The 21,418-nt window shown below is 38.8% G+C and overlaps 1 protein-coding gene across 1 annotated transcript in view; it reads right to left on the bottom strand.

Moving 5' to 3' along the window:
• Positions 1 to 7,661: 7,661 nt before the first annotated feature.
• LOC119870913 (zinc finger protein 678-like) overlaps positions 7,662 to 21,418 on the bottom strand; it is a 30,401-nt gene continuing 16,644 nt past the window's right edge. The window contains exon 4 of the mRNA XM_038527901.1: positions 7,662 to 15,606. Within this exon, the coding sequence (XP_038383829.1) occupies positions 13,115 to 15,606 (2,492 nt within the window). The 3' untranslated portion in view covers positions 7,662 to 13,114. The remainder of the gene's footprint in view (positions 15,607 to 21,418) is intronic.

Genomic DNA, 21,418 nt, shown 5'->3' with positions numbered 1-21,418 from the left:
TTACTAAATATCATTGATTCTCTCCCAGAGAGAAGACTTTAAATGTAGCAAATGTGGCAAAGTTTTTAAACAGTCTTCATAACTCACTCAACAAAAAGTTTTTATACTGTGAAGAAACTTTACATATATAAGGAATGTGGCAAGGCCCTTAACCTGTATTCAAATATTTTGACATCCAAAAGAGTATAGTGGAGAAAACCTTATAGATGAAAGAAATGTGCAAAGTCTCTATCCGGGGTTTAGCCTAACTGACAACTGAGAACTCCTACTGGGGAGAAACCTCAAAAAGGTAAATAATACGGCAAAACCTTTAATAAGCACTCAAACCTTTCTTGGCATCAGAGAATACAAACTGGGAAGTAAACTTACAATGTAAGGAGTTTCTTGAAGCCTTTAATTATTGCTCAGACTTTCCTTGATATCACAGTATAAATACCTGGGGAGAAACCCCACAAATGCAGAGAATATAAGCAAAGCCTTTAAACAGAACTACAACCTAAGCAAACACTTGAACACTTGTACATTCATACTGGGAGAAATCCTAAAAATGTAAAAAACTGTGGCAAAATGTTTGACTGGATTTCAAGTCTCCCTCGATGGAGGACAATACATGCAGGGGAGAAGCCCTACAAATGTAGAGAATATAGCCAAATCATTAACTAGAGCCACCACCAGTATAAATTAGAGAATACAGCCTGGAGACACCTGGAACAAACGTAAAGAATGTGGTAACGTCTTCACCCTGAAATTGACACTTCCTCAACATCAGAGAGTGCTTACTACATAGAAACCCTAGAAATGAAGAGGGAAAGATCTTTATTTTCAATATATATTTTGGGGGCAGCACGGGTGGCTCAGCAGTGTAGCGCCCCCTTCAGCCCAGGGCCTGATCCTGGAGACCCGGGATCAAGTCCCACATCGGGCTCCCTTTATGAAGCCTGCTTCTCCCTCTGCCTGTGTTTCTGCCTCTGTGTGTGTGTCTGTGTGTCTCTCTCATGAATAAATAAAAATCTTTAAATAATATATATACATATTAGAAAAAAACAGGTTTATACACCATTAAAACATTAAAGATGTCATAAGATGATAAACTATGTAATGAAAAAAAAAATCCCAGTAAGTATCAAATTCAGAACAGAATGTACTAAGCCTATAGCACTTTTAAGAGATTAATCTGGTCCAGATTTTCACTGCAAACTTGCAGGATTCTACATCTTTTATGTCATCTTTTCTTTTCCTGTACTGCAATAGAACCAGGGCAAGTATAGGTTTTTCTCAGTCATAGGAGTGTAGCTACCTGTTGGTAATACTTTATTTTTTGTTTCTAAAAAATTATATATTTAATCCTTAGACACACATGGACAGAGAGAGAGAAAGAGAGAGGCAGAGACACAGGCAGAGGGAGAAGCAGGCTCCATGCAGGGAGCCTGATGTGGAATTGGATCCCTTTGATTTCTTTGATCCCAGGACTCCAGGATCCTACCCTGGGCCAAAGGCAGCCACTAATGGCCAAGCCACCCAGGGATCCCCTGGTCATAATTTTCAAGTGGAACCTGACACACCTTGGGAGATTTTGAAATATTTTCTCTATGGTTTGGGATAGAGACTTCTTTTCTAGTTTCTCTTTTTGTTTGAAAGATTTTATTTATTTATTCACTAGAGACACACACACACAGAGGCAGAGACACAGGCAGAGGGAGAAGCAGGCTCCATGCAGGGAACCTGAAGTGGGACTCAATCCCAGGTCTCCAGGATCACACCACAGGCCGAAGCCGGTGCTAAACCACTGAGCCACCCGGGCTGCCCTTCATTTCTGTGTTTAACATTACATCCTGTGCTTCATGACCCTTTCATCTGCATTCCTATTTTCCATTCCTGGAGATTCAGTAGTTGCTCAACTTACAAAACATAAATATCTATACATTATGACCTGATTAAAAAACAATGCAGCTAATTAATATACTTCTGACCTCCTATACTTAGGATATTTATTAGATATTTTTAGGAAATTTGTGTTGAGAACTCCTAATGTATACTCTTTCAGCAAGTTCGAAATATAAGAGGCATAGAATTATGTGTAGTCTCCAGATTTCCAGAATCTGTACATCCTGTATACCTGAAATTTTGTACCATTTGACCAACATCCCCTATTTTGTCCTCAGTCATCTCCTGACCATCACAATTGTATTCTATCCTTTAAAAAACAGATTTTATTTATTCATGAGAGACAGAGAGGCAGAGACATAGGCAGAAGCAGGCTCCTTGGAAGGAGCCCAATCTGGGACTTGATCCTGGACCCCAGGATCACATCCTGAGCAAAGGCAGACACTCAACTGCTGAGCCACATGGGCATCCCAATTGTACTCTATTCTTATGAGTTCAACGCAGATTCCAGGTATTATTGAGATAATACAGTATTTGCCATTTTGTGTGGCTTATTGTTATTGCCTAACATCCTCAAGGCTCACCTACTTTGTCCCAAATGGAAGCTTGTCGTTTTTTTAAAGGCTGAATTTTGGATACGGATATCTATAGATAGATAGACATAGATATTATAGACGTTATATAGTACGTATGACATGTAATAGATTCTGATATATTTCTATATCGTAAACAATATTATATTATAGTAGATAGAGAGGGATATAGCTATATCACATTCTCTTGAACCACTCCTCCTGGAAAGCAGAGAAACTACAGGGAGATGACACTTCCTATTTGCTATAATAACTAAGTTTCAGGAAAATACAAGGTAACACCAATGTGGAAGAATTAAAATGAATATATATTGCTAACGAGAGTGGACTATAGGTAAACCGGCATATACTTACAGAGTCATTTTTCTATTCTGTTAAGAAAATACAAACACAACAGTGAGAGCTCTCTGAACTAATCTTTTTTTTTTCTCTGAACTAATCTACGCTTTCTCTAGTTTCCATTTATCCTTATTTCACACCTATATCTACAAACCATTTTTTCTTAATAGGGAAACAGAAGATGAGGCACATAGGTGGGGCCCAGTATCTACATCTTCATCCTTGTTATAGGACACCTAGGGGAGCCCTGGTGGCGGAACGGTTAGGGCAGCCCTGGTGGCACAGCGGTTTGGCGCCGCCTGCAGCCTGCGGTGTGATCCTGGAGACCCGGGATCAAGTCCCACATCGGGCTCCCAGCATGGAGCCTGCTTCTCCCTCTCCCTGTGTCTCTGCCTCTCTCTCTGTGTGTGTCAATGAATAAACAAATAAATCATTAAGAAGAAAAAAAAAAAAGACACATACTGCCCAGCTTGGATGGTGTAACGGGGACAAAATCGCATCGTATATGTGAAGTTGCCAACATGGTGCACTCTAACTTCCTTGTGAACACCGTAACTTCCTTGTGAACAAAATTCATGCTCAATCAACATGGCAGTAACCTATACACATTGTTTTCCACACAGAGACTTGCTCAGACATCAGCACATTGACTAGACTCCCTTCTGTGAACTCCAAAATGCAAAGAAAGAATGTGGTTCCTCAGGGTGGTGATTGGCGTTCTTTATTGGGAATCCACAACAGAGGAAACTCAGGACAGAGAAAAGTAAATAGTAGACTCTTTGCTGGGAACTCACCAGGAGTTGTTGGGGTTGACATAAGACGGTGGGGGTAGGGTGCTCAGGTGCACAGGCACCCTGTGCCTGCATTCTCTAGTGTAGAGCCACTAAACATGGGTCTATTTGGTTAAATTAAAGGTATGGACTATTAGTGGATATCCCAGGAATGGAAGGTGGCGGGCTCCCATCCACTTCTACTGATGTGAAAATGCCAGTTTCATGCAGCATTGGTTAAGGAATGCAATGTCACTGACAATGAGTGTGATAGGACAATATTTATGTAAACCAATCATTACGTATTTATGTTAAACCCAGTACAAAATATTTTAGTGTCTATGTGTTTTATACTCTGAAATTGCAGAACAGAAGCCCTCCCCCAACCTCACAACCTGTATGTCTGAATGTCAAACTATTACTAACTGGGGGTAATTCATGGGCATTTTTAAACTTTATTTAGATATTTCTCATTATACAATTGATGATATGCCTACGTATGTTTGCTATCGCTATCTTAACCAATTGCAAGTATTTAGGAGGTCCTAAAAACAAAATTCTGTTTTTAAAGCCTGAATTTCATTGAGCTTAACTGGGCTTTCTGTTTAGGGCGCTAGAAGCTTAAAATCAAGGTTTCCACATGATCTCCTCCATGGTCACAACTTGTGCGTGGTATCTTCAAGGGAGACAGAGGATGTTGAGTCTCCCTGTTTACTCAAAATTTTATCCGTGGTCCTTTACTGCCAATTCAACTGAAGGAACTACTAGGCATTTTATATAAGTAAGGTTATTGCCCCATGGCTGGAATTACAAACTTGACAGTTTTGAACCAAGTACAAATAAGACAATTAATGAGTAGGAGAATGAATTAGTGACCTCCAAATGTACCCCTACAATTTCTACCACCCCCAGCTCCAACCCTCCCTGCCTTCCTCTTTATCCCCCATTGTGACCTTAAGGTCTTCACCTCTGTGACCTTTACATTTCCGTGAAAACTCTCTCTGCAAAGGACTCTCCTAGTCTTCATTGCTCTTCTAAGTCCATGAAGTGTGTTTCAGACCTCTATACCAATAAACCCTTCTTGCCTGATTCTAGAGCTCTCTTCCTTCCATTCTCCCAAGAACTTCCATGTATTCTTTCCTCCTCCTCCAATTCCATTTGTCTCTTCCCCACCCAATTCCAATGATTTTAGCCAATTTATCATGTCTCTAATGTCCATATCAATATCTGACCCATCATTTAACAGTCCTTAGTTTCCTCATGACCCTACACTCATTACCCACAACCCTACACTCCCTGACTTTTCTCATGGACCCTTTGGCCTACTGATGCCCACTCTTCTCCCAGCTCTGATGATTCCCCTCCACCCACATACACTCTGTTCCCCAGGTATCATCTGTTCTCCCCCTCCTTCATCTCTTGTTGCAACACTGAACACTCCCAGGACTGCATTCACAAGTAACCTTCCCCCTTCCACCCATATGTTCTTTGATCCATCACAGGCAATAAAGTTTGCATATGTCTTTTACCCAACCTTGCCTTTGAACTCCCTTTGCCCATTAATTTGTCATCTACTATCCTCTTCTTTCTCATGATTTCCTTTACCCTCTCATTCCCTTAACACACATAGGCCTCATACCCTAAAGTTCCTGCATACCCACCAAACCTTAAAATCTGTAGTGCACTTTAACCCCTCAGTGACATTTAACAACCTACTGCTTTTAGCCATGTTCCAAGTTACAGAACGTGTCTCAATGATGTTCAAGTCCTAATCCTCAGTGCCTGTAACTGTAACCTATTTTGGGCAATAGGATCTTTGCAGATGTAATTAAGTGTATATGTCATACTGGATTCAGGTAAACCCCAATTCAATTCCTCTTGTCCTATTGAGAAGAGGGAAGTTTGTTTATTATTATTTTTAAAAAGTTTCATTTATGTATTCATGAGACACACACACACATACACAGAGAGAGAGGGAGAGAGAGACAGAGACAGAGACAGAGACACAGGCAGAGAGAAGCAGGCTCCCTGTAGGGAGCCTGATGTGGGACTCAATCCTGGGACTCCAGGATCACTCCCTGGGCTGAAGGCAGGGGCTCAACCACTCAGCCACCCAGGCGTCCCAAGAGGGAAGTTGACACATACGGTGCTGTGTGAAGGGACAGTGATGTGTCTACTAAGCCAAAGAAGATCAAGGATAGCTATAGTCCCCCAAAGTTAGAAAGCAAGACTCAATTCTTGAGACATAAGGTGACCCTGCCAACAGCTTGGCTTCAGATGTCTAAGTGCCTCCAGAAGTGTGACACAATAATTTTTTGGGTTCTTTAGCATCCAGTTGTAATAATTTGTTACAGCAGCCCTAAGAAACTAACATGGGTCCTATCTTCTCTTCCCCTGTGGCTTGTTACCCCAAGCTCCCAGATTCTCTGCATTTCATTTATCCCTGTGCGCTCATTCTTACCGCGCCCTCCTCCCCATATCACTACTTGTCTTCATGCCATGTACCTCAACCTAAAGTGGCACTGCTCATTACTCTTTCAGTGGCATATATTGTGAATATGGTCCTTGATGACATTATGAAGCAACATTGTTAAACATCCTACCATAATTCTTATTTTCTATCTTCTGTACTAGTGCATGCTTGAAAATGCTGTATATTCTCATACATGTAGTCACATATTCTAACTTAAAAGATTTTGTGTAACTCTTTTTTGAAGCTATTTGCATTTTTCCATTTAGCTTATATTAAAGTTTTACCCCAAAAGACCATACCATTTACTAGACAGTCCATTCTAGAGAACATAATAATTACCTGTATATTTCACACTTGATATTAGCCAAAAAGCAAAGAAGCGATTACCTATATATTTCAGGGGTGCTTTTTCCTACTCATCTATGACTGTCTTCAGATTCTCAAGCTTCACCATCCGCACTGCTTTGGATCTCTAGCCTACTGGCCTTCTTTGCAGACTCCTTTGAGACTTGCCAGCTCTCACAATCATATTAGCCAATTCATTACAGGAAATTTATCCGGCTCTCTATCTACGTAGAGACATATAGATAGATACATATCTATTTCTATATGTAGTGAGCCTATATCTTATCTCTGGTTCTATACAAATATAGATTAAAAATATGCACAGATGTGTGCATATCCATTCCATTGATTCCATGGAGAATCCTACCATAGATTGTAGTGTCCATACATTTTTTCCACTCAAAATCAACCTGCTGGGATCCCTGGGTGGCACAGCGGTTTAGCGCCTGCCTTTGGCCCAGGGCACAATCCTGGAGACCTGGATCGAATCCCACGTTGGGCTCCCGGTGAATGGAGCCTGCTTCTCCCTCTGCCTATGTCTCTGCCTCTCTCTCTCTCTCTCTCTCTGTGTGACTATCATAAAAAAAAAAAAAAAAAACCCAAAAAAACAAAAAAACAAAATCAACCTGCTGAACTTAATTGATGTTAATTACTATGTTTTATCTTCGTTTATTTATTTTTTAAAATATTTTCTTTATTTATTCATGAGAGACACACAGAGAGATGGAGAGACACAAGCAGGGGGAAAAGCAGGCTCCTCAAGGGGAGTCAGGCGTGAACTTTGTCCTGGGACTGCAGATCACAAGGTAGCCGAAGGCAGACACTCAACCACTCAACCACCCAGGTGTCCCACTATATGTTATGTCTAATTTGACAGAACTTCCTTCTGATGCACTTCTTTGAAAAATTGTTTTTCTGTATTATCACAAAAATTAAAAGAGAAGTCAAATGCCAAATTCCAGGTGAAATCTTCTGTGTGCGTGTATGCACATATGTGTGTGTTTAATTAATACCTGAATGTATGCAGTTTTTCATATTTGCCATTAATACGAGATCTTTTGTAAGAATTTCGTACTTGAGGTTCCTTTTAAACAGCTATATTTGGTATAACTTACATGCCACAGGGGATCCCTGAGTGACTCAAGGTTTAGCGCCTGCGTTTGACCCAGGGCACGATCCTGGAGTCCCGGGAGCGACTCCCACGTCGGGCTCCCGGCATGGAGCCTGCTTCTCCCTCTGCCTGTGTCTCTGCCTCTCTCTCTCTCTCTGTCTATCAAAAATAAATAAATAAATCTTTAAAGATAAAAACCAAAAAAACTTACATGCCACATAATTTATCAACCTAATGTGTACACTTGATAGCTTTTTAACCAAGTCACATGTAGGTATAAGCAAACCATTGTCAATCCTAGAACATCTCATTACCTCATAAGAAACGTCATACTCTTTAGCTGTCACCACTCTCATATTCATTTCCTCATATCTAATTAGTAATCTGCTTACTTTTTCCAATTTTCTACACTGACTATTGACATGACATTATATAAGTTTAAAAGTGTACAATTTAACTATTATATATTGTTAATTATAGCCAACATATATTAAATATATACACCAGATTATCTACTCATCTGACAAGAGACACAAGTTATTTCCAGGTCCTGGCTATTAGGAGTAATGCTACTGCATGGTCTCTATTTTTCACATGTTTATAGTTTTCTAGTTTTGTACTTGTACCTGACTTCCTTTCATGGCACTATTGTAGGAAAAGATGCCTGATACGATTTCAATCAAATTTATTAAGACTTGTTTTGTGGCCCAATATAAAATCTATATTGGAGAATGTTCCTTGTGCATGTGAGAAAAATGTGTTTTTTGCTGTTGGTGGAACGTTGTAAGTCAATCTGCTAAATATCATTGAAGTCTGGTACTTCCTTATTGATTATTTTGTCCCATATTGAAGGTGCACAATTGAAGTACCCTGCTATTGTACTGCTGTCTCTTTTTCTGTTCTTGTCTGTTCATTGTTGCTTATATATTTGGGTACTTTTATGTTGAGTACATAAGTATTCTAAAGATTACATCCTTTTGTCGAAATAACTCCTTCATTTTATTTTATTCAGGGAAAGTAGGGTATATTGATTTGAAAAACTGTGAAAGATTACTACGTATCAAATAAAATTCGTTTTTAAAAGTAGGTGACTCCTATGAATCCAAACTTTGACCAAATTGACACCACAATGTACACACAAAACTATTATGTAGCTCAAGGAGCAAAAAAGCAATAATCAGAAGTAAATGTCCTCTTAATACAGACACTAAATAAATACACAAACCTACAGCTTTAATACAAACTCATAGGTACATGTGCTTAGCCAGCTTTTGCCAACAATAAATGAGTAAATGTTTTATATTCAATAAATGCACATATAGTGTATAAAACCTTTAGTCACATGTAATGTAGTTAGTCTAAAAATCAAAGCATAATGTAAGGTTTCCTTAAGTGAAGACATACATTTCAGAAAGAATCCAAGTTGAACTAAAGCCACAATCAGAAGCACTGTAAAGGTGACCCATACAAAGCCTGTCATTTGCATTGTATATAAAGAATAGCTGCCCAGGAATAATATCAGGAATCTTACAAAGGGGTATTATGATAACCTACCTGAAAGGACAAGTAAGTTATTTGGAGACTTTAAATAGCACAGAACAATGTAAATTAAATTATATGTGAAAAAATCTGCAATGTATAATAGCCAGAGATTAGAAAACTGACTACTGTAGGGAAAAGATTGATTAGCTCATACTAGTTGGTTTCAATGAATCATTGGCTACTTCTTTCAGTAATTACCAAGATTATCATTGCAACAATATTTTTCCACACACATCAAAATCTGGAAGCAGTAACTCCTTCTCCAATTGTCATTTAGTGTTCTCTTTTTCCCAACCTTGAAGCACAGGAGTAGGTTTTTGAATATTGACTAGCACTTAGGGGACACAGGAGATATAGATGTTCATAAACATTACATAAGCTATAATTGATGTACCTGGAAAAACACCACCAAAATTCATGGGAAAGTACATTGTTTTTCATAGGGGCATTACATGAGTTATAAACACACTGTTTGAGTCCTACCAAAACTAGAATAGGGGAAATCTTTTTTTCCCAAATGCACCATAATTAAAAACACTGCACAGGTTATCCCTGGGTGGTGTGGTGGTTTAGCGCCTGCCTTTGGCCCAGGGCGCGATCCTGGAGACCCGGGATTGAATCCCACGTCGGGCTCCGTGCATGGAGCCTACTTCTCCCTCTGCCTGTGTCTCTGCCTCTCTCTCTCTCTGTGACTATCATAAATAAAATTTTTAAAAAATTAAAAAAAAACACTGCACAATGTAACCCCTTTATTTTATAATGACCCGTGCAGTGTCTTACTAGTCTTTGACTTAAAGTCTACTTTGATCGATGTAAGCATACCCATCCTCATTTCATCTGGTTATTATTTGCATGGTATATCTTTTTTCACACTTGCACTTTCTGTGTTCTTAAGGCTGAAGGAAAATATACTTGGGTCTTCTATTTCTTTCCATTCAGGTATAACTTTTAATTGCAGAATTTAGTCCCTTTATATTTAAAGTAAGTAGAGATTAAAGTATGGAGTTACTGTTGTCATTCTTTCGTTTCCTGTCTGTTTTAGAAATATTTGCTCTCTTCTTCATTTGCTATTTATCTTTGTGATTTGGTGATTTTCTGTGGGTGTATACTTCCATTATTTTCTCCCTATCTATTATGTATTGACTACAGGTTTTTAACCTCTGGTTACCAAGAGGCTTAAAGAAAGACCTCTTTTAACAGTTGATTTTAACTTCTTAACCGCTTAATTTCCATATAAAACTTTTTCAGGCTTGAGAGAACTCTTAAGAAATATGAATTTCCATTTGTATGCCATCGTACGGAAGCCTTCTCTACTCCCTTTGTGGTATCTGTGCTGATTTCCTCATTGGAACCACACCACCTGATGTTGAGAATTCAACTTATAACCATTGCTATTATCAAGATTCGTCAGTATTTTATAGGACTGCCACCTCTTTGTCCTTAAAGACCAACTAGCAAACCATTTTATTTAAACTATCCACAAAGTTTTTTAGTTTTAATGGAGAATGATATTCTGAAAACTTATTTCATGGTAACTTACATTAATGTTATAACCATGAACAGCATCTGCATTTAGATCTTCTTCATATATTCTAAATCATGTTGTTCATCTTCAATGGGAAATAGGTCTGCATGAGACCCACCTAAGGAAGAAGGGCATCTCATCTTTGATGCAGCAAGTCAGCCATATAATTTCATATACCAACTAGGCATCCATGAATTTTCTAAAGTACAAAATGCATTAATATGTACTAGTCACCAATCTCACACAGGGTCAGTGTAAAACAAGCACATCGAAATTATACCTTTGCAAAAATCCATCCCTTGTATCTTTTGAAGCATAATACATTATCCTCACGTTTAACTTTGTACTATTCCTTGTAAGTATTTGATGTAGAGTACTGTCTAAAAAGGGTAACTTATATACTGCTTTCTATTGATTTGTGACATTTATTGACATTTGATGTGCAATAAGTACATTTCTAAATATTTATGTCTTTCAACTTACTTTCCTTTCTGTAATCTCTGATGTTTTCTAAAGTCTATATATAAAAACTAGGTCTTTCCTCATTCATCTCTTTGTAGGCTTTGAATCTAGTACGCATTTCGGGATATTGATTCAGGACTGAATTCCAGTTAAAGGAACTGCAACTTTTACACTTTATGGTTTCTATCCTGTATGATAGCTATGACGTTGAGTAAGTCCAGAGTTCTATCTATAAGTTTATCTAGATGTAATGATGTTGTAATGATTTTCCTCAGATTTTAAGGCTTGAGTACTGGTTAGTGTGCTTGCCAAATCTGTGGTATTTGTAAAATCCTCTCCGCTATACATTTTCTGATGAGGAATCACAGTTTTCCGTTGTTGAAAGGCCTTGCCACATTCTTTACACGTATTTCATTACTCTCTCTTATGAATTAACTAATGTGGATAAGAGTTGAGCAGTACTTACAAATCCTCTCATAGTTGCTTCTTCTGACAGTCCTGCTGCTACTTGTGTGCTGTCGTTGGGGACCTGGTACTTCTGTGAAGAGGCAGCCGAGGAGATTCTGGCACTCTCAATGGCCAAAGAAAAACCCAAAGAAGGAATCAAGACTGAGAACAATGATCATATTAATTTGAAGGTGATGGGGCAGGTTTGCTTTGTAGTCCAGTTAAAGATGAAGAAGCGTATACCGCATGTAATAAACTAATGAAAAACTATTGTGAACAGTAAGGTTTGTCAATGCAATAGGTCACAAGATTTGATGTGCATCCAATAAAGGAAAAAGACACACCTGCACAGCTCCAAAACGGAGGAGAAAGATACAACTGATGGGTTCCAGCACGAGAGAGGTGTCTAGTAGAAAGGGAACCTGTTACTTTACAACTCTGCTCCTCCGGACCAAGAAGGGGTTTCCTCTGTTCTTTCATTTTTTCCTTCCCCATTCCTCTATTGGACATAAGATAACTGTGTCTCTGCACAATCATTTGCTTTAAAAAAAAGAAACAAAAAGAAATGGCCAATGGTACAGTTTGATCAACATCAAGAGGTGATAGGATGAGGGGAAGAAGTGGTTCTGTGAAACTATTCTTTTCCATTAATTCTGTGATTATTCAGCTCTTATTGTTATATTCCATGAGTTATTTTGCTCTCAGTTTGACAACAATAAAAGAACATAAAAATCAGTGCATACCTTGTTAATATTGTCCCCAAGATTACGTATCCGAGAAACCACCAAGGAGCCGACACTTAACCAAACACATGCAGGTTTATTTAGAAGGTTGAGCTTGGGTCAAGTGTACTCGACAGCGGCACTGGGACTTGGACCCTGAGGTGGGTTCCAGCTTAGTATTATGGAGTGGTCTAGGCGACATCCAGAAGGGGTGCAGGAATTTCTCAAGTTCTGTTTACATTCTGATATGTGGCTTTCAAAGGCATTAAGCTCTGTTCTCATTCTGATATGGGACTTTCTAGGGCGTTAAGCTGTAAGCTGTTTTTAACTGTAACTGAAATAAGGTAAAATTCAGCTCTTATTCACAGGGGCCTGAGATGGCTGTAGTTGTGCTAACGTTGGACTTAAGGTGGAATGGCCTTAATTTTCTCGGCCTCCACAGTTGGATTGGAGAATTTTTAGGTTTTTCATTAATCATTGTAAAATCAAGGAATATTTTATAATTTCGTTGTATACAGTTTTAGATACAGGGCAATCTGTCTTACAGTTAGGATAAACTACTCTAAAAGAAAAGAATATTGATAATTTTCCGCTAAGTTTCTTGTAGCTTAAAAGAACTTAAAAAAAAGTCTCTCACAATCCAAAAATCTTACAGCCTTGCTCTAGTAGGACTTCTTTGATAATGAGTAAAAGTTGAACAGTGATTAAATGGCCTCACCACATTCTTTACATTTGTTAAGGTTTTTCTCTAGTGTGAATTCTGTGATGACTAGTAAGGTGTTAGTGCTGGGTAAAGGCTTGACCACATTCTTTTTATTAGTAAGGTTTCTCTCCAGTATGAATTCTATGATGTTAAGTAAGACTTGAGTGCTGGTTAAAGGCCTTGCCACATTTTTTACATTTACAGTTTCTCTCCAGTATGAATTCTGTGATGATGACTAAGGCTTGAGTGGTGGCTAAAGACCTTCCCACATTCTTTACATTTGTAAGGTTTCTCTTTAGTATGAATTCTATGATGTTGGGTAAGATATGAATGCCTAGTAAAGGTTTTGCCACATTCCCCACATTTGTGAGGTTTCTCGCCAGTATGAATTCTGTGATGTTGAGTAAGATATGAATGCCTAGTAAAGGTCTTGCCACATTCCCCACATTTGTGAGGTTTCTCACCAGTATGAATTCTGTGATGTTGAGTAAGATGTGAATGCCTAGCAAAGGTTTTGCCACATTCCTCACATTTGTGAGGTTTCTCGCCAGTATGAATTCTGTGATGTTGAGTAAGATGTGAATGCCTAGTAAAGGTCTTGCCACATTCCCCACATTTGTGAGGTTTCTCGCCAGTATGAATTCTGTGATGTTGAGTAAGAGTCGAGTACTGTGTAAAGGCCCTGCCACATTCTTCACATTTGTAAGGTTTCTCTTCAGTATGAATTCTGTTATGTTTAGTAAGGCTTGAATGATGGTGAAAGGACTTGGTACATTCCTTACATTTGTAAGGCTTCTCTCCAGTGTGAATTCTGTGATGTTGAGTAAGATATGAAGGCCTATTAAAGGTCTTGCCACATTCCTCACATTTGTAAGGTTTCTCGCCAGTATGAATTCTGTGATGTTGAGTAAGGGTCGAGTACTGTGTAAAGGCCCTGCCACATTCCTTACATTTGTAAGGTTTCTCTTCAGAATGAATTCTGTGATGTTTAGTAAGGCTTGAATGATGGTGAAACGCCTTGCCACATTCCTTACATTTGTAAGGTTTCTCTCCAGTATGAATTCTGTGATGTTGAATAAGACATGAATGAGTGTAAAAGGCATTGCCACATTCTTTACATTTGTAAGGTTTCTCTCCAGTGTGAATTCTGTGATGTTGAGTAAGATATGAATGCCTAGTAAAGGTCTTGCCACATTCCGCACATTTGTGAGGTTTTCCGCCAGTATGCATTCTGTGATGTTGAATAAGGCTCCAGTGCTGTGTAAAGGCCGTGCCACATTCTTTACATTTGTAACGTTCTCCTGTAATATGAATTCTCAAATGTTTAGAAAGGAGTGAGCGCTGGTTAAAGGCTTTGCTACATGTTTTACATTTGTAAGGTTTCTCTCCAGTATGAATTCTATGATGTAGAATAAGAACTGAACGAGTGTTAAAGGCCCTGCCACATTCTTTACATTTGTAAGGTTTCTCTCCAGTGTGAATTCTGTGATGTTGAGTAAGATATGAACGCCTTGTAAAGGTCTTGCCACATTCCTCACATTTGTGAGGTTTCTCACCAGTATGAATTGTGTGATGTTGAGTAAGGGTTGAGTGCTGTGTAAAGGCCTTGCCACATTCTTCACATTTGTAAAGTTTGTCTCCAGTATGGATGCGCCTATGTCTATTTAGGGTTAAGCAGACTTTAAAGGTTTTACCACATTCTTCACATTTGTACGGTTTCTCTCCAGTACGTGTACCGTGACGTTGAGGTAGTCCTGAGTCCAAGTCAAAATCTTTGCCACATTCCTTACAAATGTCACTTTTCTCTCCACTATGGCCTGTCTTATGTATATTTAGCCTTGATGCTTGACAAAACATGTTCCCAGGTTGATTACACCTGAATGGTTTTTTTCCCACATAAATTCTCTGTTGATCATCAACATTGGAGGACTGGCTAAGAGCACTCACACATTCATTATGAGGATTCTCTCCTGTATTCATACTACTTTGTGTACTAAGGTTAGAGTTTTGATAAAAGACTTCCCCACATTTACTACCCTCATGATGGTTCCCTAGAAGCTGAGTCCTCACACATGGACTAACATTGGAGCCCTGGTTAAATGTTTTCTCAGATTCACTGCATTGAGCAACTCTGTCTCCATTGAAAAGGCTCTGGTAATTTTGTAGGGTCGACTCCTTAGTGAAACACCTCTCAAATGGATCCTGTTTAGCACTTTGTTCTTCATTTTTAAATCTCTGATTTGTAGAAATATTTGACTGAATAGTCAATCCAATTCTTTTTTCACAAGGGTTCAAATAATTATTTTCAGCATGGACTAGGTAACTTCCCAGATTTTCCAAACTATTGTCGTTCCCTAAATATGTAAGTTTGAACATTTGATTTGAGTTTTTGTTTTCAGAAACACACTGCTTTGTGGAAATAGCAGACTTAAAAAGGGAGGTTACAGATAATGTTCTATATCCTTCACCATTTTGGGCAGGGAGATTCTTATTATGGGCAGAAGTCTCAGTTTGGTTGTGTCCTTCATGATGCCTTTGATGCCCTTGACTCTCTCCATCATTGTCCCAGTCTGTCATGAAGTGTAAATTCTCAATGGTATTATTTTTTAATCTACCCATTGACACTCTTTGGAAAGAAGCTTCGATGCTTGGTTTTGACAGCAAGCTCTGGGTGTCACGAGAAGATACGGCTGAAAGAAATCAAGAAAGAAAAATGTAAAATTATTCCACGCACTACTCTCAGATGAATATGCTGACAACCACTAATAGATAACCTAAAAACCAGTCATAGAAAATCAGCAAGATGGCTCAGAAGGAATCATCAGGACTTTGTTCAAAAATGGACACATAAACTTACACAGAATGTACTGACCACATAGCCTAATAGATAGCTGTAGTACTGTCATGATATAGTACAAGTCACTTTGTTATATCTCAAAAAAAATCAGGAAAGTACCGTGAGTCCAAACTTTGCAAAAGGGAGGAAATTTAAAGATTAACAGAAAAGGACAGAAGAGGAAACAGCAAAAATAGGAAAATATCGGGCAGCCTGTGTGGCTCAGTGGTTTGGTGTCACCTTCAGCCCAGGGTGAGGCCCTGGACCCAGATCAAGTCCCACGTCCGGCTCCCTGAATGGAATGGAGCATGCTTCTCCCTCTGCCTGTGTCTCTGCATCTCTCTCTCTCTCAATCTCTCCCTCTCTATCATGAATAAATAAATAAATACTTAAAAAAAAAAAAAAAGGAAATTATCAACAAGAACAGGAAGAGTTGGTTTTCAGGAAAGATCAACAAAATTGACAGACTTTTAACAAAATCAAGTAAGAATGAAAAAAAGGCCAACTAATATCAGAAGGGAAGTGACAGCAGACTGTATTAACTGATACCATAAAAACACAAATTATAAGAAGTGACAAGTGATAAGTATATGTGAAGAAAGAGATACCAAAAATGTGTATAAATTTCAAAATAGATATAAGATCCCTGATTTCAGGATTCCATTAAATATTTCCTGAAGAAATATTTAAAAAGTCACAATTGGTCTACAAATACTAAGTAGTGGAAAAAGTAATCTAAAACTTCCCAATAAGGAAAAGTCTTGTTCCAGATGAATTCACTGGATAATTCAGAGATTTATTTATTTTTTCTGAAGATTTTATTTGTTTATTCATGAGAGACACAGAGACATAGGTAGAGGGAGAAGCAGGCTCCATGCAGAGAGCCCGACGGGGGACCCGATCCTGGGTCTCCAAGATCACACCCTGGGCCGAAGGCGGCGCTAAACCGCTGAGTCACCTGGGCTGCCCTAATTCAGAGATTTAATGGAAAAGGACTTCTTTTTTCTTTCTTCAAAGATTTTATTCATTTATTCATGATAGACACACAGATAGATAGGCAGAGACACAGGCAGAGGGAGAAGCAGGCTCCATGTACAAAGCCTGATGTGGGACTCGATCCAGAGACTCTGGGATCACGCCCTGAGCCAAAGGCAGACATGCAACTGCTGAGCCACCCAGGAGCCATATGGAAAAGTATTTCAAATCTCTTCCAACATTTTCAGGGAGTGAAGAGAAGGGAAATTATCAAAATAGTCTCTGTGACTCCAGTGTTACCAGGTTGTCAAAGGCAAAGGAAGACTGTACAAGTAAAGAAGATTACAAACTACTACCTGTGAGGCGCAGTTATACAAAGTCCACAATAAAAAAGCAAACTAGCACACTGAATCAAAAGCACGTTTTACAACACAATTAAAGGCAATTCTTCCAGGAATTCAAGGGTGCTTCAACATATGGAAAACTATAAGTTAAAGTCTCCACATAAACAGAATGAAGATCAAAAATGGCAATCATATTGCTGCAGAACAAGAATATGAGCATACTGGACAATGTTTCACTATTAAAAACACTGAATAAAGTAGGAATAGAAGCAAACCACCTTAACTTAATAAAGGCCATATAGGTATGAAAACCTGAAATCTAATATATTCAATAGTAAAAAAACTGTAAGCTTCTTGTGCATGATCATAACAAAGCGATTTCACTTCTATTCAACACAGTACTGGATATTCTAGTCTGAATGGGAAAAAAAACCTTAAATGAATCCAAATTGGAAAAGAAAATGCAAATTTATCTCTTTACGGATGACATCCATAAAAAACCCTGAAGAATCCTTATTTTTTTGTTGTTTTGTTGGTTATCACTGGTATTGTTTATTTCTAGTAATTTTTTCTACGACACACTCCATTTTCAATTTTTTTAATACTATAAATGCCTGAATTAAGTTGCAGTTTTAACTTTCTTCTTTTCTTTTATTTATTCATTTCTTCATTATAGTAGGTTCCATACCTAACATGAAGCCTAACTGACTAACTGCGTCCTGAACCCAAGACCCTGAGATCCAGACCTAAGCTGAGATTAAGAGTCAGATGTGTAATCGACTGAGCCACCTAGACACCCCCAACTTTTCTTCTGAATGTTACAAGACAAGGAACTAGAAAAAGAAGAAACTTAGCTGTGATCAAGTAGAGAAAGGAACTAAAAAAGAAAAATTAGAGATAGAGACCATAATAAACAGTAACATAACATTGACATCAATGCCCAGATTTTCCAAAAAATTATCAAAATTTAACTACATTAAAGAAAAAAGGAGAGAAGCCTCAAAAATTAAAACAAGAAATGGGACAGAAAACACAACAGATAACTACAGAAATACATACTGTGATAATAGATTGCCATGAAGAATTATATACTAACAAATCAGATAACTTAAAAAACTCTCAGATAATTCCCCTATATATATATATAAAACAAACAAGAATGAAATAGAAATCTTAAACCCAACAAGTAGATCTTCACAGACCAATAACAAGAATGAAAGCTGAATGTAGAATAAAAACAATTCCCAGCACAGAAAAGCCCAGGACCACATACCTTCGCTGGTCAGTTCTACCGAACATTAAAAAAATAATAATAAATGACAATCCATCAAAATCTTACAAATAGTGGAATGGACAGAACATATTCAACATCATCCTATGAGGCCCAGCATTACCAAAGCAGGATAAACATCGTACAAGAACAAAATAGTCTAGCTTGTTTGGTACCAAAGCAGGATAAACATCGTACAAGAACAAAATAGTCTAGCTTGTTTGATATAGGTGTTGCTACTCTTTCTTTTGACATCCATTTGCAACTTAAATGTTTTTCCATGCAAGTGTACGGAGTACCTAGCACCATAGAACCAGATTACAATACCACTGACCATATCCCCTCTGCTATATCCTTTAGCCTCATGATTTATCGATTCTATAACTGAAAGCCTATACCTTCCATTCCCCTTTACCCAGTTGGCCCATCATCCCTCTCCATTCCACTCCAGAAAGCAGCAGTTCTGTTTTGTTTTTGGAGTGGGTCTGTTTCTGCCTTTTTTGTGGTTTCTTGCCATTGATGACAATGAAAATAGACCTAGGAAGTATTGTGCTGGACACTGTAAATACCTAGAAAGTACTGTGCTGATATGTCAGGCAAATAAAAGCAAATAACACATGATTTCACTTATAGGTGCAGAGTGAACAAATAAATTAAAAGGAGAAACAGACGCATAAATATCAATTTCATGTTTTTATTTTTTAAGATTTTGTTTATTTATTCATGAGAGACACACAGAGAGAGGCAGAGAGAAAGGCTGAGGAAGAAGCAGGCTCCCTGCGGGGGATCGATCCCAGAACCTGGGATCACAACCTGAACCGAAGGCAGAGGCTCAGTGACTGAGCCACCCAGGTGCCCATCAACTTCATTTTTAAATAAACCCATGGATAATCCCAAGAAGTATAAAAATTCCATGTTCCACATATTCTATAGTGGAACAAGCTTGCCTATAACAATTTTCCAATGCTAGCAGAAGACAGAGGACTCTCGGATTCAAGTCCAAGGATCTTAGGGTTCATGACACATGAAACAGAACAAATTTCTTGATCACGCTAATTTCACTTGCCAGCTCCAAATCCCCATTTCACACATGTAGATGCTGCATATGCAGTGGGTTTGTGTCGCATCTATGAGACCCTGAGCACAGGAAACCCCAATATCTTGAAGGAGCAGAGAACATATCTTCCTGAACCTTTGCCATAGAAGACGATATCCATTTTCCTCTATAGTTAACAAATCTGTCCTCCATCTAAGGGTAAGATATTGTCACTATATTTCAAAGCATTTTAATATTCGCACAGCAGCGGAAAGCCAATTAAGGATAAACACTTTCAGTGCCTCTATCCTTAACATACAGAGTAACTTAAACCCACAGAATCGTTTCCCAACAATATCCACCACTCAGTCTGACCCCAGCATGTCTCTTGACTAATTACCCCAGATGTGCACCACCTCATCAAACACTCATTAGCCTGACACAGGATCTGGGATAAAATCTATTCAATGTGGGTTGCCTGCGTGGCTCAGGCAGTTCAGTGTCTGACTCTTGATTTTGGCTCATGTCATGATCTCAGGGGTTGTGGGTTCAGGTTCCTCAACAGACTCTGGACTCGGTGCTCAGCATGAAGTCTACTTGAGATTCTCTCCCTCTCCCTCCCACCCCATCCACATACACCCTCTCTGTAAAATAAATAAAGTCTTTAAAACTTGAAAAAAGCAGTTTACATCAGGAAATATTTTTCAAGGCTATCATTGGCAGGATACAATGCAGAAGAATTGAGTGACTTATAACATTCACTTCTGCACTGTTCCTGTGGGTGTTGCATTCAACCACGTAAACAAATCCCAGTACTCATGAAGGTCTACCTTAAACTTCTGTAGTGAACTTGCAAGGGAGATGTGTGAAGAAACACCTAATCTGTGCAGAAGCATATTAATTTACATGTATTTGATGACAAAATTGTACTTCTAACCCAGGCAGAACAGGTCCTGGAAACAGTGCAATCATGCCTCATTACAAGAAAATGGCTGAGAATTGGGAAATACATAGGATTTAGGGCAGAGATGTTCACCACTCATCAACAAGAAATATCATAAAGAAGAACATAGGGGAAAAAAAAAGAACAACATAGGGGTACTTCAGTTGCTCAGTCGGTTAAGCTTTAGTTTGGGTCGTGAAACCAGTGTCCTCGGATTTAGCTCCATGTCAGGCTCCCTGCTTGGTGGAGAGCTGGCTTCTATTTGTCGCTCTGCTGCACCCCTTGCTTGTGCTCTCTGTCAAATAAATATATTAAACCTTTAAAAACTGGGCAGCCCTGGTGGCGCAGCGGTTTGGCGCTGCCTGCAGCCTGGGGTGTGATCTTGGAGACCTGGGATCGGGCTTCCTGCATGGAGCCTGCTTCTCCCTCTCCCTCTGCCTGTGTCTCTGTTTCTCTCTCTCTGTGTCTATGAATAAATAAATAAAATATTTTTTAAAAATTAAAAGTATATAGACATAAAAGATGGATGAGATCAGGTGAAATGAAACAGGTGATCACAGGACAAAAGTTCTTTGGATGGCTCGAAATGAGGTGAGGATTGGGAGGAAATGTTGATCTTATTATGAATACAGCTGACCTACTGCTTCTGCCTGGAGTGGATGAAAAAACTGCTGGTCCAGATCACAAGCTCACAACATGGTATCAAAGAATAACAACAGTGCTCCATAAAGCAAATGTATCATTTTGATAAGATATCACAACCTTTTTTTTTTTAAAGATTTTATTTATTTATTCATGAGACACACAGAGAGAGAGAGAGGCAGAGACACAGGCAGAGGAAGAAGCAGGCTCCATGCAGGGAGCCTGACGTGGGACTCGATCCAGGATCTCCAGGATCACGCCCGGGGGCGAAGGCAGGCGCTAAACCCGTAAGCCACCCGGGCTGCCCAGATATTACAACCCTATCCAAAACATGTTTTTCTTCATACTCTTTTGCTGTACATTTGGCAGTGACCTACAGAAGAAAATTAAAAAGTCAATGTACCTGAAAGCCTTACTTTAACCCCCCTCCGAAAAACAGTCCATAGGGTTAACATT

Source organism: Canis lupus, chromosome 1 (genome assembly GCF_011100685.1).
Source record: "Canis lupus familiaris isolate Mischka breed German Shepherd chromosome 1, alternate assembly UU_Cfam_GSD_1.0, whole genome shotgun sequence".
Taxonomy (NCBI): Eukaryota; Metazoa; Chordata; class Mammalia; order Carnivora; family Canidae; genus Canis; species Canis lupus.
This window is presented reverse-complemented; position numbering and strand designations above follow the sequence as displayed.